The following is a 21,988-nucleotide window of genomic DNA, read 5'->3' as shown; positions in this document are numbered from 1 at the left end:
CATAACGGAGGGCTACGGGTACAATGACTACCCGCCGTGATGGCGGCCATGGCGGCCATGGCGGCCTCGTCTGGTTTCCCTTCCAATCGTGGACATGAATGAAGATATTGTTAAACACTACAAACACGCACCGACGGAGTGGACCGCCGTGACCTTCATACAGAAGCACCACTGTTCACACCACAGGGTGTCTCCAGGTGGGGGGGGGGGGGGGGTCAGGCCGGGATTGGCCGTGTAATCATCACCCACGCACCCACGCACACAGGCGTGCAGTGTTGGTGTGTTTTCTTTACTGGGCTCTCCGTGTTAACAACTTCCTGCTCGGAGCCAGACTTCCTCTTGCACCAACAAGGGCGCCTTTGAACGCACCACACGGGCAAAAACACCCAAACGCAACACTGATACCACTGAGTATTAAAATAAGCTGAGATTTTGCGAATAAAATTGTACATTTAGGATAAAAAATGGAGATGTTATGAGAATATAGTCGTACATTTGGAGGAAAAACCAGAATAAAGTTGGCCGTTTACCAGAATAATGTCACTTAAGTTAAAGTCATAACGTGATCAGAAATATGCTGTACATTCATGAGAAGAAAGTAGTTTTAAAAAGTCATCTGAAGAAAAACTTGTAGTACTACGACAATAAGGTGGCGAACTGATGATCAAATCGAACTAAATGATCAATCAGCGAGACCAAAGATGGCGGAGCAGCGTGAGAAGTGACGGTCGATGGAGATTTTCAATTTGTACAAAAGACTTTATTGACTTTTTCATGAGGAGGATGAGGATGAGGATGAGGATGAGGAGGATGAGGATATGGAGTCCACGTGAAGTCCAGGATGGACATGAAGGATTTTCCCACCTGGAACAGCAGGAAAGTCAGACGTAAAACTGGAATGAAAGGTTTCCAGTAAAAAGAAACAAACGTGGAGTCTGATGGGCGGGTGACCCAATGAAGTCTGCCTAGCAACAAGCGGCTACGGTGCACATGCTGCACACGGGTATTGTGGCGTCAAGGTGATGATGAAGGTGGTGATGAAGGTAATAACTTGGAGGGAATATTATCACTGATCATGAAAAAAGGTGAACAATGATTATATGATGATTAATGGCTAATAATAAGTTAATCTGAATACATGATTAATGGTTAGATCATAAGTTAATCTGAATACATGATTAATGGTTAGATCATGAGTTAAAATACACAATTAATGGTTAGATCATAAATGAATCAGAATACATGATTAATGGTTGGATAATAAGTTAATCGGAATACACGATTAATGGTTAGAACATAAGTTAATCAGAATACACGATTAATGGTTAGATAAAAAGTTAATCAGAATACACGATTAATGGTTAGAACATAAGTTAATCAGAATACACGATTAATGGTTAGATAAAAAGTTAATCAGAATACACGATTAATGGTTAGATAAAAAGTTAATCAGAATACATGATTAATGGTTAGATAAAAAGTTAATCAGAATACACGATTAATGGTTAGATAAAAAGTTAATCAGAATACATGATTAATGGTTAGATAAAAAGTTAATCAGAATACACGATTAATGGTCAGATAATAAGTTAATCCGAATAGGACTTCTGCTAAGCGCTAAATTGAGTGACCACCTTTGTTCAGTTGTGGAACCAGCCAAGGACGTAGGAGCAGATTCCATGGAAGCTCTTCCAGCAGTACTCGGAGGCCATGCGGGAAGCCTTGGATTGGGGCGGCTCCGTGGGCCGGGCGGTGGCCTTTGCGGGCTTGGGGGTGGTCTTCCTGGCCTGGGGGACCTTTCCCGGATGAGGCTTGACGGGTTGAGGCCTGGGCGGCTTCCGGGTGGCCTGGGCGGGCTTGGAGGCTTTGGCGGTCCTGGGCCAGGCGGACAGGAAGGTCATCTGGACTTCGTCGGGGTGTTTCCTGCACATGGGCGGCCGGTAGATCTTGGCGCCCTGACAGGCGTGGCCGAGCTTCCTGAGCTCCCACATCATCTGGGTGAAGTAGTGGCGGGGGTTGAGGGTGTAGGCGCGGCACAGGTCGGGCTTCCCCTGGAAGTCGCAGTGGTAGGAGCGCCCCGCCGCCTGGCCCTGGCCGGGACCCTTGCAGGACACCCGCAGGCGGGTGTGGTCCCCGGCCGCCGACACCGCCATGGTGCACGAGTCCTTGGACTTGGTGCTGAAGCGCACAGGCTCGTCCCAGACGCCTCCGTCAGGGTCAGGGGCCGACGCGCAAACCAAGGCCGCCATGCAGAGGAGCGGGAGGAGGAGGAGGAGGTGGTGGAGGGGCGCTCGGGCCTTCATGGCGTCGGATGATGGCGGCACGCGTGTGAGGTGTAGGCAAAGGCCCCCAAGCGTCCCAGCGGGTCTTATAAAGCACACGCTCACAAAGACGCCATTCTTCAGGTGAAGCTGGAGCTCCTCCCCCTCACACGCACACACAGCGCTAGTGTGATATGATGGGGGGGGGGGGGTAAATGAGGTTGTAAGGGGTCTGAAGGGAGGTGCCACATGAAACCACTTCAGGAATCCTGCATAGGAGATTCTTTCACTATTGATGGAGGGAACCCACATACTGGATGGGATGGTTTGGTTTGGTACGGTTTGGTACGGTTTGGTTTGGTTTGGTACGGTTTGGTACGGTTTGGTACGGTTTGGTACATGACGTATGTGTGTCACTGTGTCTTCATGATGGTATGGTCACCAGACCAGACCAGACCACAACATTGGTTTTTCTGGTAAATTCCCAACTCGTCTTCGTGTAAATGAAGGACTTTATTCTCCTAAATATGAGACTTTATTCACGCGGTATGATGAGTTTTTTTCTGGAAAAGAAGAAGAATAAAATGTAACACGATGACCTTTGGCAAAGCTAATATGACCTTCTTTCTCATACATTTACATATTTATTGTGCTAATAAAAACATATGAAAATAATGTTGTAAACTTCCTGTATGAGCTTTGGAATCGGGCAGAGGAAGTACCGGATTTATTTTTCTTCTTCTTGTTCGTTTACCACTTTTTCTTGGAAAATGGAAATTCATATTCAATTCATATTCTAACTTTTCTCTTTTCTACCACATTCATTTTGTAAAAACGTTCTTTTCTTTCTCATATTACAACTTTTAACAAAATATGTTTTCACACAGGACATTGTTTTTCCTCATCATGTTGGGATAGGCTCCAGCATAAACGCAACACCGGTGGGGATAAGCGGTGCAGAAAATGGATGGATGGATGAACAGACAGGTGGATGGATGGATGGATGGATGGATGGATGGATGGTTGATGGATGGATGGGTGGGTGGATGGATGGTTGATGGATGGATGGGTGGGTGGATGGTTGATGGATGGATGGTTGATGGATGGATGGTTGATGGATGGATGGGTGGGTGGATGGATGGTTGATGGATGGATGGGTAGATGGATGCATGGTTGGGTGGGTGGATGAATGGGTGGATGGTTGATGGATGGATGGATGGATGGATGAATGGGATGATGGATAGATGGATGGATGGTGGATGGATGGGATGATGGATGGATGGATGGATGGATGGATGGAAGAACGTTGGAATGACGTCACATTCCAGTTGTTTCTTTCTGTCTTTGTCCCAATCAACGGCAAACCCAACATGATGTGATCATCTTATGATCACGTCCTTGGTGCTAAGCTAATCTAGGCCAAGCTAAACTAAGTTATGCTAAGCTAAGCTAAGCTAAAGTGGACTTTGATATTCTTTGAATGGTATATCTGACAGCAAGATAAAAAAAGAAAGATTGTTCCACATTGGCAGACCAAAGTCTGGGCTCCCCAAGCTAATCTTCTAGAAGCTAAGTTGGTCCTCCACTGAGCCCAAAAGATGCTCTCACAGCAAAGACACGTATTCTATCTCCAAGAAGTAACACGTCCCAAATGTACATGGATGCAGTGACGTGTAGTCCATGTGATGGAAGTGATGATGATGATGATGATGATGGTTTGATGGATGGGGCTGCGTTGACAACTCCACAGCTCCACGTTGTTGCGGACTTTCTTCCCTTTTGGTAGCAGAAGCGTTCCACGGAGACGTGAAGAGGAATGGCGGAAGGATGCAGGAAATGGAGAGGCCGAGTCAGGAAGGGGCGGGCCTTCAGTTCCAGTTGTCATGTCCGCTGCGGAGACAAGGACGAGGACAAGGAAACATCTCATGAACACTCTTGGAAACCTCCACCTTCACCCAAACGTCACGTGAACGTCCGTACTTTTATTCCATCATTCCGTTTACCACGACAAGACTTTTACTCTGGAAAGTCTCACATTCTTTCATTTCCTGATTTATTATCAGAAATGTTGGACTTTTATTCTGGGAAATGTTGATGGAGATATATATATCATATATCATATATTATATATCATATATTATATATCATATATCATATATCATATATCATATATCATATATCATATATTATATATCATATATTATATATCATATATCATATATCATATATTATATATTATATATCATATATTATATATCATATATCATATATCATATATTATATATTATATATCATATATTATATATCATATATCATATATCATATATCATATATTATATATATTCCATAACATATTCCATAAAGTTCTGGCCTTCTCCTGAATTTCTGTCTTTCTTCTGGTGATTGATGACTTTTATGTTGGACTTTTTATCTCGGGAATGGAGGACGTTTTTGTCAGGAATTAATGGCGCTCCAGGCTGTCCGCCACAGATGAAGGAATGTCCGGGAAGACGCAGGTAGAGGTCCGGAGGTCTGGGAAGACCTGGTCCATCCTCCTTGGGGCGTCGTCACATCTGAGAGCGGCGGTGGAGGATGGATGAGGATGGATGAGGATGGATGAAGATGGATGAGGATGGATGAGGATGGATGAAGATGGATGAAGATGGATGAAGATGAAGATGAGAAAGGATGCTGGCCTATTCGTCTGATGACGATGCGTTCAAAGCCCCTCACATAAAAACAGCACGTCTTTTATTGCAAAGGGTTTTATTTGCGACACCCCTTGAAGGAGGGGCTGAGCCTCAGGGGAACGGGGGCAGGGTGTCATCCTCCAAAATGTCACCGACTTTCGTCGGGAATGACGGGATTCCTGCTGCACCACCAGAACCTGAAGGCCAGGAGATGATGGAAAGAAGGACATGGGTGCAGGAGGTGGGGTCCAAAGATGAGCGTGAAGATGCAAAAGGTTTGGACACGACACGCCAAAGAGACAAGAGGTCAAAGTGCAACAAGCCAGGGGTAAGTGGAGCTGCAGGACCAACATGCGTGGGAGATGGAAATGTTGCAGAAGAAAGAAGAGGAACGAGAAGACGGCTGGATTCAGTTGAATTAGACAAAGAGGCAGCAGATCAGGAGGTCCAATAGAAGAGCTGGATGACACGTACGCCACGGGGCTCCACTGGTTAATGGTCCATGGTCCACAAGCTTGTCTGTGGGAGGAAGGTGGTGGCATAGATGGCCTTCTCCACTCATGGTTGACCTGAAAAGAATGCTGCTTCTCACGATGCTGCTGGACTGAAGAACTTATTCCATGTAGCGTCTCCATCTTCCACGCGCCCGGCTAGCTCAGTCGGTAGAGCATGAGACTCTTAATCTCAGGGTCGTGGGTTCGAGCCCCACGTTGGGCGTGCCATTTTTGGGGGGCTTCCATTTGTTTAGTTTCACTAAAATGTATTTCCTTCTTACTTTTATTTCGTCTGAAGCGGACTGACTAGCTTCGGAGCTTGCGTAGCGCGGTAAATGCCACGTGATTTGATACGTCACAGCACGCATTGGCGGTAGGAAGGGACCGGCGGCTGTCATTGGCTGCTTATTTTGGCTCCGACTAACCAGCAGGCAAAGTGAACGATGTCGGCTTGGAATCAAACATTGGAGAGTTTGTTGGTGTGTTTTTAATGGCGACCTGACTTTCATTCATTGTAGCGACGGATTGCATTGACGTCTTTCTTCCACCAGATGTCGCTAATGTTGCTTTTCACTGAGGCACCAAAGCTCCGACTCTGTTGTGGTTTTAGATCAAGCTACGTCATTGTAGTCCAATACGGGGGTGTCCTCCAGGGAGCACCACACACACACACAGTATATATTTTTATATGTTATAGAAAGGTATATATTTCAAGAAAAAGATGCATCTCAGCTTTGACACGAATAAGTGGCCCCGTTTGGCGCTACCATTGTGAAAAGACGATCCAAATGTCTGCTGGACCACCTGAAGAAAGTGGCGGCCCCCGGCCCCCCCGCTGCACTCTCCTTTAGCAGCTATTCCCTGCAGCCTGCCGCATATAAGACGCTAGTCGTGTCCTTCCAGCTCTTGTATGGGACCTTATGGGACCTTATCACCAGGCTGGGCAGGAAGTGGGAATATTACACGGTAGAACTCACTCTTCAAAGACGTCCTCCGTGTCCATCCTCCTGTAGTATTTGGCCAGTTTGATGGAGAAGATGATGCTGGGGATCAGGAGGATGCTGCAGGCTCCCAGACCGAACCAGAACGTGTTCTAGAATAAGAAAAAAACGGGTCACACGCTAAATGCTCTGGATGTCATTCCATGTGTTTGGGGCTGCCGTCTTCCAAAAGACTTATGATTCTTAGGATTTGGACACAGACTACGGTGCTACTGGCTTAGCTGCTTACATAGTAGCTACTTACATATATAATTACATATATGGAAATATAAAACTATATTTACAAATAGTAAAAGAGAGTATTTTGGGTTCTTACCACCGAGTCCACGATGAAACTGCACGCTACGATCTCCATGCTGTCCACGATGTTGCTGATGGGCTTACACTGGGCCACCTCTGCTGTCAGCTGCAACCAAGCACACACAATGTCCACGCACACGTACCACACGCACGCTCGTGGCGGCCATACTTGGGAATGTCGGGATCAGTACTCACAGAGTTGTGTACCCAGTCCGTGTACTGCTTGAAGTATCCCACCAAGCTTTCAACGTAGCCTTTTGTTTCCTGAAAGTGTACAGTAGGCATAACAAGAGACAATAAGAACCTGTCTACCACCTTAGAGCCCTCTAGACATGAAATAACACCCCTATAGTCGCCTTTACGCTCCTATTACCCAATACAGTAGGCATAAGAAGAGACAATAAGAACCTGTCTACCACCTTAGAGCCCTCCAGGCATGAAATAACACCCCTATAGTCGCCTTTACGCTCCTATTACCCAATATAGTAGACATAAGAAGAGACAATAAGAACCTGTCTACCACCTTAGAGCCCTCCAGACATGAAATAACACCCCTATAGTCGCCTTTACGCTCCTATTACCCAATATAGTAGACATAAGAAGAGACAATAAGAACCTGTCTACCACCTTAGAGCCCTCCAGGCATGAAATAACACCCCTATAGTCGCCTTTACGCTCCTATTACCCAATACAGTAGACATAAGAAGAGACAATAAGAACCTGTCTACCACCTTAGAGCCCTCCAGACATGAAATAACACCCCTATAGTCGCCTTTACGCTCCTATTACCCAATACAGTAGACATAAGAAGAGACAATAAGAACCTGTCTACCACCTTAGAGCCCTCCAGACATGAAATAACACCCCTATAGTCGCCTTTACGCTCCTATTACCCAATACAGTAGACATAAGAAGAGACAATAAGAACCTGTCTACCACCTTAGAGCCCTCCAGGCATGAAATAACACCCCTATAGTCGCCTTTACGCTCCTATTACCCAATATAGTAGACATAAGAAGAGACAATAATATCCTGTCTACCAGCTTAGAGCCCTCCAGACATGAAATAACACCCCTATAGTCACCTTCTAAGCTCCTATTACCCAATACAGTAGACATAAGAAGAGACAATAAGAACCTGTCTACCACCTTAGAGCCCTGCAGGCATGAAATAACACCCCTATAGTCGCCTTTACGCTCCTATTACCCAATATAGTAGACATAAGAAGAGACAATAAGAACCTGTCTACCACCTTAGAGCCCTCCAGACATGAAATAACACCCCTATAGTCGCCTTTACGCTCCTATTACCCAATACAGTAGAAAAAATATTATATTATGTACGTATACTCCCTGCAGGAGGTACCGTACCAGCTTGACCACATGCGAGGCGTTGTGAGTGATGAGGTACTCGGACGCGTCGATAGCGCTCAGGATGTTGGTGACCTTGACCTGAGGGAGGGAGGAGGTCCTGATTGTGGGAATAAAATGGCCACCAAGTTCCCGTTGTTGTTCTGATGCTGTTTTCTCACCGGGAGGTCACTGGAGGTTCGTTGCAGCAGCTTGATGCTCTGGCTCAAGGTGCTCTGCACCGGAAGACAAACGCCGTTAGCAAACATCGCATGTCTAACGTATCGACACGTCAACACGACACCGCTAGCACTAGCACCCACGTCCACCAGCACCTTGGCCACAGACGCTTACCCTGGCACGCACGTACTTCTGGCACCACACAGCAAGGAAAGAAAGGAAAGGGGGGTCAACATGGGGCCTTCAGGCTAATCACATGACTTCATTGGTACACTAAGATGCTGTAATGCAGTCCAGTGATACCACAAGTATTAACATGCAGTACCCAGACTGTCTGTTAGCATTGTTAGCATGCTGATGTTAGCATAGTAGCATTATAGACAAGTTTAGAAATATTAACATTTGCAGATGCTTAGTGCTACCATGCTAAATGTTGCATGCTAATCTTGGTATGTTAGCATTGTTCGCATGCTAATGTTAGCATCATTGCCTTTTTTAACTGCGTACTAACATATGCAGACACTTAGTACGTAAGTATGTTAGCATTGTTCGCATGCTAATGTTAGCATAGCAGCATTTTAAAGATGTTCAGAAATATTAGCATTTGCAGATGCTTAGTGCTACCATGCTAAATGTTGCATGCTAAGCTTGGTATGTTAGCATTGTTCACATGCTAATGTTAGCATAGTAGCATTTTAGATGTTCAGAAATATTAACATTTGCATATGCTTAGCTATACCACGATAGATGTTGCATGGTCAGTATGTTAGCATTGTTGGCATGCTAATGTTAGCATAGAATACAATACATCCAGCGTCAGCTCTTTTGTTCTTATATTCCTTCCGCCACTTGCTGCTCTCCTGACATTAGCATCATTTGGCTGATTTTCACTTTCATGGAGAAAGAGAAGTTTACAATCCTAAAATGTTTTTAAACAAATGGACAAATACTTAATGTAGTAGTAGACATAGTAGTAGTAGTAGTAGAAGTCGATAGGATTTAGTAGGTTTTGTTGCTGGAAAAGAGCAACCTGCCACTCGGGGTGCTAAGTGACGTTAGATGTTGGCTTATGATGACCCTTTGTCATGGTCCACTTGGGGTCAACATTTCTAGGCCCCGGTGGCCCCGGTGGCCCCGGTGGCCCCGGTGGCCCCGGTGGCCCCGGTGGCGGGCCTGCGTTTGTGGCGTACCATGGCTTGCTCCATGGGGATGACGTGTTCCCTGTGAATCTGCCTGATGCTGCTGGCGTGACCTTTCAGGGCGTTCTCCAGAGCTCCACGGGGCTGCAAGAACAAACAAAGAACCGACAGAAGATGTTTGTAGCACATTCCAAGAAGGAAAGAGGTAGGTCTGTGCTCTTCCTTTTCCATCCTTGTCCCCAAACAGACACCCATCCCATCCCGGCGTCTTAGGATAATAACGGAGCGCTTGAACTCACCAGCTGGTCGGCCTGAGCTTCCAAGTCAGTGGAGAAGGTGAGAAGATCCACCAGTGTGACGCCCCTGTTGACCTACAAGGAAACAAACGACATTGAAGGCCTCCTTCTTTTGGGTTTTCAATGAATCCCAGTGATCAAATGAATTCATCCTGATTAATCAGCATTAGCCATCCCGCCGGTACCATCGTACGGTACCATCGTACGGTACCATCGCACGGTACCATCGTACGGTACCATCGTACGGCACCATCGTACGGTACCATCGTACGGTACCATCGTACGGTACCATCGTACGGCACCATCGTACGGCACCATCGTACGGTACCATCGTACGGTACCATCGTACGGTACCATCGTACGGTACCTCGGCCAAGTACGCATCGTAGTCGATGAGTCCGATGCCAGAGTTGGCAAAGTTGATGAGGTTGTCTCTGCCCGCCTGCTCCAGCAGCGTGATGTCCTGCAGGTCCACCTGCACGCCCTCCAGCACTTTGGCCACATCCTTGTTGTACTGGTTGAAGAGCACATACAGTACTATATATCTATGTACAAATACTTCATGGTACTACACGTATCATGTGGACACGTCTACCAGTCACACTGGACTTGCCACAGTTCTGTTGAGGAAGGAGTTCACGTTGAACATGGTCTCCAGCTGCAGGGCGTGGTACAGGCCGTTGTTCTCGTAGCACTCCCTGCACACGCACACACACGCACACACATGCACACACATGCACACGCACACACACACACACACACACACAGACTGACGGCCATATTCCCCCAAAGGCGTGTGATCTCCAGCACGTCTAGATGATAGTACTTCACCTGTACATGCTTCCCAGGGTCAGGTCAATGTTTGGGTTCTGGAACAGCATCCCAGGAAGGAAGTTCTTCTTGGCCGGATGGACCAGGAATGGCGTGTCGATGATCTAAACACACAAGGAAGCCCACGTCGGCATCTACCGGGATGGCATACGGGAAAACCCGCACGGCTGACTTTCACCCAGGCTGCACAGATACTACTCTACTGTACTACTGTACAGATACTACTCTACTGTACTACTGTACAGATACTACTCTACGTACTGTACAGATACTACTCTACTGCACAGATACTACCATACTATACTGTCCTGTACAGATACTACTCTACTGTACTGTACAGATACTACTATACTGTCCTGTACAGATACTACTCTACGTACTGTACAGATACTACTCTACTCTACTGCACAGATACTACCATACTATACTGTCCTGTACAGATACTACTCTACTGTACTGTACAGATACTACTCTACTGTACTGTACAGATACTACTCTACTGTCCTGTACAGATACTACTCTACTGTACTGTACAGATACTACCATACTGTACAGTATAGATACTACTATACCATACTGTACAATACTACTACACTATACAGATACTACTGTACTGTACAGATGGTACGGAAAGGAAAGCTGAGGTTTACTTCCAAGTACCTTGAAGAGCTGCCTATTGGCCAACGGCTCACACATCAGCTTCTCCAGGTTGCCCCCGACAACAAAGAGCGTGGTCACGATGGCCATCAGCACCCAGGAGAAGATGAAGGAGAAGCCCACCCCGCTGGAGGACACATGGAGGACATGGTGTCAATCATCGTCATAGAATAATATACACTATCATAATAATAATAATAATAATAATAATAATATCATATCGTTTCTTCCATCATGGCTGTGGAGAGAAGTTTGGGTATTTTTATCCAATCAGAGAAAAAAATGTAAAAAAATAATTAAATTATCGGGAAATTGGATTTTTGTTGAATAAAATGTACTTTATAAAAACTCAGTGTAAATAATTTCTATATTTCTATAATATTTTTTATGGACTGAATTTTAAACCCGGTTTCAGCAAACTGAATTAAAGTCCATTTGTTGGTCTCCACTGCTGCTGTGTGTTGCCAGGCAACCGCGTCAACATCGTGATGCATGAGATGCGACTTACGCCATGAGCAGGTTTCCTCCCGTGTTGGACAGGCAGCCGCGGGTGGTGGGCGTGGCCTCCTTGTCGTAGCCGCAGGCGCCGCAGAGCAGACCCAGGATGTTGAAGGCCAGGATGAGGACCACCATGCAGAGCACCGCCACGCAGCCGATCCACCTGCGGCGCACGGCGGCGTCACGGACGTGTCCCAATACTTTTGTCCACGCTAATGCCAACCTGTAGAAATCCATCTGGTCCATCTGAGGGTAATAAGACTCCATCTTCTTCTGCCCGTCGTTCAGGAAAGCCGTGAAGTTGACCAGCGACGCTTCCACCGGAAACATCTTGGCGAAGCCGTTGATGTCCGCGCCGATCTTGTCCAGCATGGCTTTGACTCCTACGGACGCACACACGCACACACACACACACGCACACACACACACACACATCATCGTCCAAGGGAACAGGAAGGATGGGAATGTGACTGCAAGGAGACGTACGGGGTAGTGCTGCGGTTCCATTCCCAAGGAAATGAAGATGAGAGAAGAAGAGAATGTCATAGGATGGCCACACACACACACACACACACACGCACACGCACACGCACACGCACACGCACACGCACACGCACACGCACACGCACACGCACACACACAGGCGTCCGTGTACCTGATAGGATATTCCTGGTCTGCTCTTTGACCAGCCTTGGCGTGTCATTGAAGGACGAGTATCCCTGAGGATGGAAGGAAGGAAAAGCAGGTTAGCAGCCATGACTTGGACTGATTTTTCAAGGCACACTGATGATTGTGTTCTAGGACTTTGTTAGAGTTCACATTCAACAAGAAGCTTAGGCCGAACTTCCTGTCCAAGCGTCAGACCCCTCAGCCTTTTTGGTTCATCCAAGGAACCATATAAGGGCGTTTCTTAGGACTTGGTGGGGGCCTCTGGGGGCCATTGGGGGCTCCTGTAGAGCAGCTACACACAAGGGCGGGTCCGTGGTTGACAGGAGGAGCCAACCATGGAACTCCAACCATCGGTTTGTCTTTGAACGTCCCACGCCAAGTGTTTGTGTTGGGGTCAGCTGACCTTTTGGACCACGTTGCTGAGGTCGGTCTTCAGGACAGTTTGGACATTCGCCAAGGCGTGGCCGACGTCCGGGAGCTGGAAAAACACAACAAACATCAACGCTGTTGAACGCCCCCCCCACGTGTGCGTGTGTGCGCGCGGCTCCTCGGAACCTTGGCGAAGTCGGCGTTGATCCCCAGCTGGAAGAGCGTGGAGCGGATGGCGTTGCAGCTGGGCGACACGGCGCCGTTGGTGCAGGCCGGGTCGGACAAGGTGTTGGACAGCGACGCCCGCTCTCCGGCCAGGCTGTCCTTCAGCTTCTCCGTGCCCTCCTGAAGGACCTGCAGCGAGGAGCTGACGCTCTCCAGGGCCTCCTTGGTCTCCCGCATGGCTGCACGCACGGGGACACACATTTCCAAGAAATATTCCATTTCAAGCCGGGAAAGCCAAGAGGAAGCTTGATGGCAACATCTCAGCCACAGAAGGAGCACCACAATCACAGCCATTCCACGGAACGCCACACGGGAAACAGCCAATCCACAACACATCTCATTTACCTTTGACCGCATTCTCAACTTTAGCTGAGAGGAGAAGAACGTGAGGTGAAGAAAAAAGAGGAAAATGAGCGTTATGGAAGCCATGTTGAATCTACATGCGTGAACCGTATCGGACCCGCAACGACAGATCTTTGGTCAGGAGGACCAGGGCAGACAGGGGCAGGAGCCACCTGCTGTGGCCCAGCAGGGTGCGCCGTATTGGGGCACAGGCTCCAGGCGGCGTCCTTCATCATGGAGCATTGGATCGTATGATGTTGCTTTAACCAAATCATCCGGTATCAGATGCTACAGATGCTAACCCGTTGGGGTGGATTATGTCATATCAAATGTCGTCATATCAAATGTCGTCATATCAAATATCGTCATACCAACGTTGGATCAAATGGGACGTGTAAAAGTTATGGAGTGTGCGTGTTACCTCCTGCCATTCGCAGGGCGCTGTCCAGGGAGGGGACCACCTCCTTCTCCAACTGGCTGTGAATCCTCCCCCCCAGCAAGGGTCCAATGTCTGACAGGGTGAAGACGGAAAAGAACGTTGATGATGATGATGATGGGAACACGGAAAAGGAAACAGGAAGTTCCAGATGAACACTTACTGTCCAGCTCAGACAGGACTTTGTTCTTGGCCGTGGTGTACTGTCCTGTCAGGTATTCGATTTGCTGCAAAGAAGCCAGGAAATGAGTCGGCGTTTTCCTCCTTTAGTGTCGGAAATGATATTTTTGGGGGGGGGTGTACATTCCGGTGATGGGGGGGGCGGCATACCGCAGGCGTGTTGTTGGCAAACATCTTCAGGTCCCTCATGTTGGTGTTGATGAAGCGCCGGGTGCTCTTGATGTGGGAGCTGATGTTGTGGTTGGCCGCGTAGGCGACCAGGACCCCCACGCTGGCACACAAAAACCACACGGGGGGGTTGATTTAGACCCGACTGGGGTTGCTGGACCCTCCATCGCCAACAGAGGGCAGCAGAACTTCAACATTCACTTTCAAGCTTAACGCTTTGCCTGACAATAAGTGGCAGGGCAGTTATGACTGAGCCCCGTGAAATCTGCCTAGCAACAGTGGCGGGGCAGTTATGACTGAGCCCCATGAATTCTGCCTAGCAACAGTGGCAGGGCAGTTATGACTGAGCCCCGTGAAATCTGCCTAGCAACAGTGGCGGGGCAGTTATGACTGAGCCCCATGAATTCTGCCTAGCAACAGTGGCGGGGCAGTTATGACTGAGCCCCGTGAAATCTGCCTAGCAACAGTGGCGGGGCAGTTATGACTGAGCCCCATGAATTCTGCCTAGCAACAGTGGCAGGGCAGTTATGACTGAGCCCCGTGAAATCTGCCTAGCAACAGTGGCGGGGCAGTTATGACTGAGCCCCGTGAAATCTGCCTAGCAACAGTGGCGGGGCAGTTATGACTGAGCCCCGTGAAATCTGCCTAGCAACAGTGGCAGGGCAGTTATGACAGAGCCCCGTTAAATCTGCCTAGCAACAGTGGCAGGGCAGTTATGACTGAGCCCCATGAATTCTGCCTAGCAACAGTGGCGGGGCAGTTATGACAGAGCCCCGTTAAATCTGCCTAGCAACAGTGGCAGGGCAGTTATGACTGAGCCCCATGAATTCTGCCTAGCAACAGTGGCGGGGCAGTTATGACTGAGCCCCATGAATTCTGCCTAGCAACAAACGGCCTATGCAAAGAACACCAAGCCATCCAAAGACGGTCCTCACGTGATGAAGATGGTGGTGGCGAGGAGCGAGGCAGTGAAGAAACCTCGCTGGCAGTCAGCGTTCTTCCTCTGCCTCTGGTGCATCTCGCCGCCGCAGTTCTCGCAGCACCGACACACGCAGAAGAACATGCCAAACACGGGCACGAGGACCACGAAGATGATGCCGATGGCCGCGCACACCAGGAACCCGGCCTCGTAGTACACCCACTGAGCAGGAGGCGGGCGACAACATCCATCAATCATCCTATCCGTACTTAGAGAAGCCAGGCGAGGTGAAGGGCTTACCTGGAGCAGGAGGACCACGTTCTCTGGCTGCGTACACACACACACACACACACACACACACACGTGAACACACACAATGGAATATTATTCCATAAACATAACCATGATGTCATTACCTTTTTCCATTCTTCTACTTTAATCCCTCCCATGTTTTGCTGAATGACTTGAACAATCAGATCTGCAAGAAAGAAAAGTTCATGGCACGTTAGAGACCGGTGGGGCAGTGCCCCGCCCCGTCACATCCGGTAGAGGCTGATTACTATTCATCGTAATCCGGTAATAAATGATACGTATACGACATCGGAAACCCGTTTAGGACCTTGTAAACACCTTTTAACATGATTAGGGCCTTCCAGACTTAAAATGTCCGCCCATGGTCACCTGTACTCTCCTATGAGCCAATGTAGTACACGTACTACCACAATACAGGGCATAAATACGAATTGTACATGTGTGTGCTGCTGTACATGTGACAGGAAGTGATGTCGGAGGGTCAGAGTTGAGTGTTAGCTTGGTGTGGGTAGCCTGTGTTAGCCTGAGTCTGGTGCTTGTGTATCTCGACCAACATTACTTTAACAGTACTGACACCTAGTGGCCAGTGTAGAAAACTACATTTCACAAGGTCTTTGAATGCGTCTTGTGAAGGCCTTATATTTCCATGTGACTTCTTTTAGTCCAATGTTCTCCAATGTTCTTAAATATGATATGAATCAATCATTCATTCCAGATTGGGCCAGAACGTTAGCGTGAAGCTAGCTAGCTGGGGGGGTTGGATGGGGAGGACTGAGCTATGTTTTAAAAATAGACACGTTTATGGACTAGGGGCTAAGGCAGATCATTCAAGTCCACCTGGGGGGGGGGGGGCACGGCTTCTTAGTTAGCATTAGCCACGGAAGGCAGCTAAGCTTAGACAGCTTAGCTGAGTGACCCAGTGGGGGGGGGGGGGGGGGGGGCAAAAGGAAAGGAGGAGTGAAGGGAAGGTGAGGGATGGAGAAGGAAGCGGCAGAATGAAGCAGGACTGGAATTCCTCACTAGATCACATCCACGTGGTACATTGGTTACTTCCTGTAAATGGACCACTTTATTCTCAAAAATGGGCGACTTTATTCTCATAAATGGCTGACTTTTGTCCTATAAATTCATGACATCATTGTCAGAAATGGGCGACTTTATTCTCATAAATGGCTGACTTTTGTCCTATAAATTTATGACATCATTGTCAGAAATGGGCGACTTTATTCTTGTACATTTATGACTTTTTGCTCATAAATTTGCAACTTTATTTTTGTGACTTTTGTAAACTTTTTTCTTGTAAACAAACAACTTTATTCATCCAAGTGAGGACTTTATTCTTTTAATATTAGGATGTGATAAATCATTTCATAACAATTGAAGACTATATTAAGAATAATACACTAGTCTGCCTGCTCACAGAGACGTTACTCAACTGCAGAGAGTACCAGGCATCTAAGCACTGATGACTCAAGATGTCCGCCTTGTTGACAACACAAACACTAAATCAAACAGACAAGTAAAGACAACACTGACCCACTTTCTGTACAACTTGTGTTTGCACAAACGTGTGTGTGTGTGTGTGTGCGTGTGTGTGTGTGCGTGCGTGTGTGTGTGTGCGTGTGTGTGTGTGTGCCATCTGCACAAGTAGCAGTAGCAGCAGGTTAGCAGCAGCCCCACCCTTGCTAATCCCCTAATCTAGCCTGTGTGTTAGCAGAGGGATAAGACGCCTCACACAGCTAAACAGCCCAAAACACAACATGCTAACATGCTAACATGCTAACCTTCCATTATGGCTGCCATCAACACATATCTCCATGTGATATTTGGTGGTAACAGCAAATAAATCATCATGTCCGCTTCCTGTTTAGGTGACAACCAAAGAAAAAGCAGCATTTGGGGGTGTGGGGGGGGGGAGGAAAAGCGTGATTGCGGACGGCGGATACGTCCGTCTCATCCCGCAGACGCCATCTTAGCTACGACACTTTGAGGCCTGGTTGGCTGTGGAAGCTAGTGCTAACGTAGCCAAACAAACCTTTGTCCGACACGAGTGAGTGAAAACAAGTTCTCTCATTCGGTGTGGATGTGGTTAGCTGGCAAACTCCGTTTGGAACCTTCCTTAAGTTTAGAATAAAGTAAATACATTGGAGGCTAACTAGGTAACTCGCTAGCTCGCTAATGGTTAAAGCCGTGGTCATCTCGTGTCCCTGCAGCGATCCCGTAGCCTGTGCATTACAGCTGAGCAGTGTGGTTTAAAAGTGACTATAGGGATGTTATTTCATGTCTAGAGGGCTCTAATCATGTTACACAGTGTATTTAGAAGGTGGTAAACAGCTTTTCTATGTCTTATTTTCTCTTATGTTTACTATGTTGGGTAATAGGAGTATAAAGGTGACTATAGGGGTGTTATTTCATGTCTAGAGAGCTCTAATCATGTTACACAGTGTATTTAAAAAGTGGTAAACAGCTTTTCTATGTCTTGTTTTCTCTTATTGTGTTTACCATATTGGGTAATAGGACTATAAAAATGATTATAGGGGTGTTATTTCATGTCTTGAGGGCTTTTTTAAATTTTTTACACATTTATTTATTTGTATTTATTTTTTTATGATTTAATTTAGTCATTTTTATTTTTAATAATCTATTTATTTATTTAAAACATTTTGAAACATTCATTCATGATTTCTTTTATTTCTTTTGTGTATATTTGTTTCTATTTTTATTTCAATCATTTTTATTTTTATATTCATTTGTTGTTTTATTTTTAAATATTTAAAGTGATTTTTTTTACACTTTTATTAAAATCCCTTTTATATTCATGTACTTTTTAAACACCTATAATGGTTTGTTCCACTTTCAACAATGTGTTACTAAAATAAATTATTCTCATATTAGTTTATGCTCATAAAAATGCCCCCCCCCCAACAGGGAACGTCAACAAGTTGGAGCCCCCCCACGCCCCCCGCCCCCACGCCCCTGCAGGGAGCATATGTTCTGCGGATTAAGGTCTTAGGCGGTGATGCAGGTGACAGAGAAAGCCTCCTCTAATCGCTGACCTGCTAATTGGTTACCCGGCCCCGCCCGAGCCCCCGCACACCAAAATGGCAGCAAACTTAAAACCCTCCGATCCGATTCTGCCAACGTGACCGCTCCTTCACAAACACGCTTCTCCTGCCGCCTGGCCCAATACGAGTATTGACGGCTGCCGATGGGCCGTCACAAGATCCCCTACGTGTGCCCGCTCACCGGGCCCCGCCCCCACGCCAAGAAGGTTTTCCTCCTCCAGATGGAATTCGATCTGTTCAGGCCGTTATTTGGGGGGCAAAATCATTTTGGGAAAATACCCGCGGCCGGCATGGAACCAGCAGCCTCCGGCCTAGAAAGGCAGCAGCTGTACCGTTACACCTGTCACATGACCCAACTTTCCAAAATGACTACTTTCATCACCGTGCCAACTCAGGTGTTATCCCTCATGCTAGTGGATACCATGGTGGATACCATGATGGATACCATGGGGGATACCATGGTGGATACCATGATGGATACCATGGTGGATACCATGGTAGATACCATGGTGGATACCATGATGGATACCATGGTGGATACCATGATGGATACCATGGTGGATACCATGGTGGATACCATGATGATACCATGATGGATACCATGGTGGATACCATGGTGGATACCATGATGGATATAACGTTGATACCATGGTGGATACCATGATGGATACCATGATGGATACCATGGTGGATACCATGGTGGATATCATGGTGGATACCATGGTGGATACCATGGGGGGATACCATGGTGGATACCATGATGGATACCATGGTAGATATAATGTTGATACCATGGTGGATACCATGGTGGATATAATGTTGATACCATGGTGGATACCATGATGGATACCATGGTGGATACCATGGTGGATATCATGGGGGGATACCATGGTGGATACCATGATGGATACCATGATGGATACCATGATGGATACCATGATGGATATAACGTTGATACCATGGTGGATACCATGGTGGATACCATGATGGATACCATGGTGGATATCATGGTGGATACCATGGTGGATACCATGGTGGATACCATGATGGATACCATGGTAGATATAATGTTGATACCATGGTGGATATAATGTTGATACCATGGTGGATACCATGATGGATACCATGGTGGATATCATGGTGGATACCATGGGGGGATACCATGGTGGATACCATGCTGTGTTTTCAATCAGGCCTCCTTCCCGTCGCTCCTTCCGCCCATAAGGAGGCCACACCTTATGGGTTCCTTCATGTTCTTCTACACTTTGGTTTCATATTCATATTTTGACACTGGTTGAATGGGGGTGGGGGTGGGGGGGTGTTGTTTGTCCATGAAGTATGGTGGCGGTTTGCCGCGTATCGATGACCTTGGTACCTGGCGGCCACTTCTAGCGAGTGTTTGCTGTCCTGTCTGCCTGTCGTGTTTACAAAGATGAATCCACTTCCTGGAGGAACGCGTCCAAAGTCCATTTGAGAGGAAATCTCACCGCATTTTCCCAATAAAAAGAGGAAGACGTTGATGAATGCATGAATTTTTCCTGTGTCCTTCCTGACATGAACCGGGACACGCTAGGCCGCCATCATAAAAATCAGACGGCGTGTGAATTGGCCACGGGGGATGATGAGCGGAGAGGAAGGCCACGTCGACAGGTTCAGGGGGCTTTTGGACTTTGCTGCTCGGTCGGGTAAGAGGTCATCGGCACAGAGGTCACAGCGGCGGCGCTCCGCCCACGAGCCGACGCAAGCGTGCGGTGCCAGCATCCGGCCAGCAGAGGCGCTCTGGAGTCCACCCACGCTCTTTGTCGTTGGGGGGGGCTTTATCTTCATAGTAGGACTTTATTCCCATATTCCCCTATTCCCATCCCACTCCAACCTTTCCCTCGGTCTTTCCCATTTCGGCTGGTTTTCCTCCACCGAGTTCAGCTTTCTTCTTTTCCATGTTCTTCCCATGAGACTATGGATTTATTCCCAGAATATTTGGACGTTATTCCCATCACACTACAACTTTTTCCACAATTTCATTTCCCAACATGACAACTTTTACGACATAAATAACACATGTAAATAACATGTACTTTATGTTTTTTACTATTTCAACTACTAAAATGATTTTTATTCCTCATATCAGAAATGATAAAAGTATTCTGGTAAAATTGGGATACTTTTTCCGGTGGGAATTCCAATGTTTGTCTCCTAATATTTGGACTTTATTCCCAAAAAATGACATCTGCTTTTCCCCATTAAGGACGTTTTTTCCTAATATTTCAGCTTTCTTCTCGTAAACTTTCTTCCTTTGATGTTTGGACTTTGGACAAGGTTTTCCTCAATTTCATTTTCCAACCTAATTGTCCACAATTCCAACAATAAATGGATCTTTTTGCTCCAATTTCAACTGTGTGCTACTAAATGAGGTTCTTTTTCCTGATGAGAAGCTGATTCTGACTGACTTGATTCTACTTCTTCTTCAGTTTCATTTGGATTTCAATTTAGATTTTGATCCAGCCAGCCAGGAGTCAACCTGCGAGTGCAGTTCTGGACTCTAACCAGCAGGGGCGCTGTTGAGTACTCTTCGGTATTTTGGGATTGGATTACAGAGCATAACCATAACCATAATAGCGATTGTTATTGAAATATGAATAAAGTGAGCATTGTCCTCCACCAGGCACGTTTCCACCGCGTGCGTGTGCGGGTGGACGTAACCAGGTGATTAGTGGGCATTATCGATCACGGAAGATGGCAGCAGGTAAGAAAAGGAAGGGAAGAGAAAAACTGACCTTTTGGGAAGAAGTTGGGCTGAACAGCGTAAAGGAAGGCGTGGACCATGTGGAAGAGGATCCCGATGGCCCCCGCTTCGTAGTACGCGTGCGTATCGTACACGGCCGCGGGGACGAAGCCGAAATCCAGCGGCTCCACCGGGGGCGGCGATCGCTGCCTGCGGGAGTCCGCTCGCTCGGCACCCGGGGACGAGGCGCCCTCCTCGGACTGCCGCTGCGGACGCTGGCCGCCGGCGGCCCCCCAGCAGAGCAGCAGCAGAACCCACCGCGTCCACAGCATGGCTCGGTGGGGGTGAGGGTGGGGGGTGAGGGCGGCGAGGAAGGTAGAGAAGGCACCTGTCCGCTCCGTCCGACAACTCGTGTAACTTTCCACCCGTGGATTCTCCTCAACTCCACTCCGATCCGGTGGGACTCTTGAGGCGCATCTTCCCCGGGGACGGCACGCGTCTGGCGGCTCGGACGAAGAGGATGTGGCCGCCCGTCACTCACCCGCCGCGGTGAGAGCTAATCCTTTATGACGGACAGGAGGAGCTTAAGGGACTAGCGTAACGTAGAAAGTTAGCAACTGTGGGGAAAAAACACGTTTACGGAAATAAACAAACAAAGCGTGTCAGAAAAGCCCATCACGTGACATTGAAAGAGCGTGTACTCGGTTTATGTGATGGCTGCTACGTGAAGGAATCCATCTATTGTGTGGGACCTGTCCTGGTATTTGTTGACGCTCCCTTGAGCCCATGGCCCTTTACCGCACACAGCAGGGGGTCCAAACTTTTACATTCAGAAAAATGAAAGGCTGCAGCATATTTCATATCGCAGAGGTGGAAAAACGTGAA

At 47.4% G+C, this 21,988-nt stretch overlaps 2 protein-coding genes and 1 non-coding gene across 13 annotated transcripts; 1 reads left to right on the top strand and 2 right to left on the bottom strand.

Annotated features, from left to right (window-relative positions):
* Positions 1-776: 776 nt before the first annotated feature.
* Positions 777-2,602, bottom strand: fgfbp2b (fibroblast growth factor binding protein 2b). Its single transcript, XM_058080049.2, has 2 exons — positions 1,635-2,602; positions 777-864 (listed from the first exon to the last, which is right to left on the bottom strand). Exon 1 carries the CDS (start codon positions 2,571-2,573, stop codon positions 1,641-1,643), a length of 933 nt encoding a protein of 310 aa, XP_057936032.2. The 5' UTR covers positions 2,574-2,602; the 3' UTR covers positions 777-864; positions 1,635-1,640.
* Positions 2,603-3,299: 697 nt separating this feature from the next.
* On the bottom strand, positions 3,300-21,615 carry prom1b (prominin 1 b). Of its 11 annotated transcripts, none has more exons than XM_078793722.1 (27): positions 21,156-21,612; positions 15,421-15,482; positions 15,305-15,331; positions 15,021-15,226; positions 14,068-14,188; positions 13,901-13,964; positions 13,723-13,812; positions 13,305-13,328; positions 12,921-13,138; positions 12,769-12,843; positions 12,352-12,415; positions 12,183-12,191; positions 11,920-12,079; positions 11,707-11,859; positions 11,202-11,325; positions 10,542-10,645; positions 10,324-10,408; positions 10,078-10,224; positions 9,714-9,785; positions 9,466-9,558; positions 8,450-8,467; positions 8,278-8,331; positions 8,117-8,197; positions 6,942-7,010; positions 6,763-6,852; positions 6,423-6,538; positions 3,300-4,151 (listed from the first exon to the last, which is right to left on the bottom strand). In XM_078793722.1, exons 1-27 carry the CDS (start codon positions 21,433-21,435, stop codon positions 4,130-4,132), a joined length of 2,628 nt encoding a protein of 875 aa, XP_078649848.1. In that variant the 5' UTR covers positions 21,436-21,612; the 3' UTR covers positions 3,300-4,129. The 11 variants fall into 11 exon arrangements, with proteins under 11 accessions (XP_078649848.1, XP_078649849.1, XP_078649851.1 ...); XM_078793723.1 differs by having other exon boundaries at positions 8,450-8,464; XM_078793725.1 differs by lacking the exon at positions 8,450-8,467.
* On the top strand, positions 5,596-5,668 carry trnak-cuu (transfer RNA lysine (anticodon CUU)). The gene has a single exon. It is a non-coding gene; the product is annotated as a tRNA-Lys (tRNA).
* Positions 21,616-21,988: the final 373 nt, after the last annotated feature.

Source organism: Doryrhamphus excisus, linkage group LG9, assembly GCF_037039965.1.
Source record: "Doryrhamphus excisus strain RoL-2023G ecotype Guam linkage group LG9, RoL_Dexc_Guam_v1.1, whole genome shotgun sequence".
In the NCBI taxonomy this organism is placed as follows: Eukaryota; Metazoa; Chordata; class Actinopteri; order Syngnathiformes; family Syngnathidae; genus Doryrhamphus; species Doryrhamphus excisus.
This window is presented reverse-complemented; position numbering and strand designations above follow the sequence as displayed.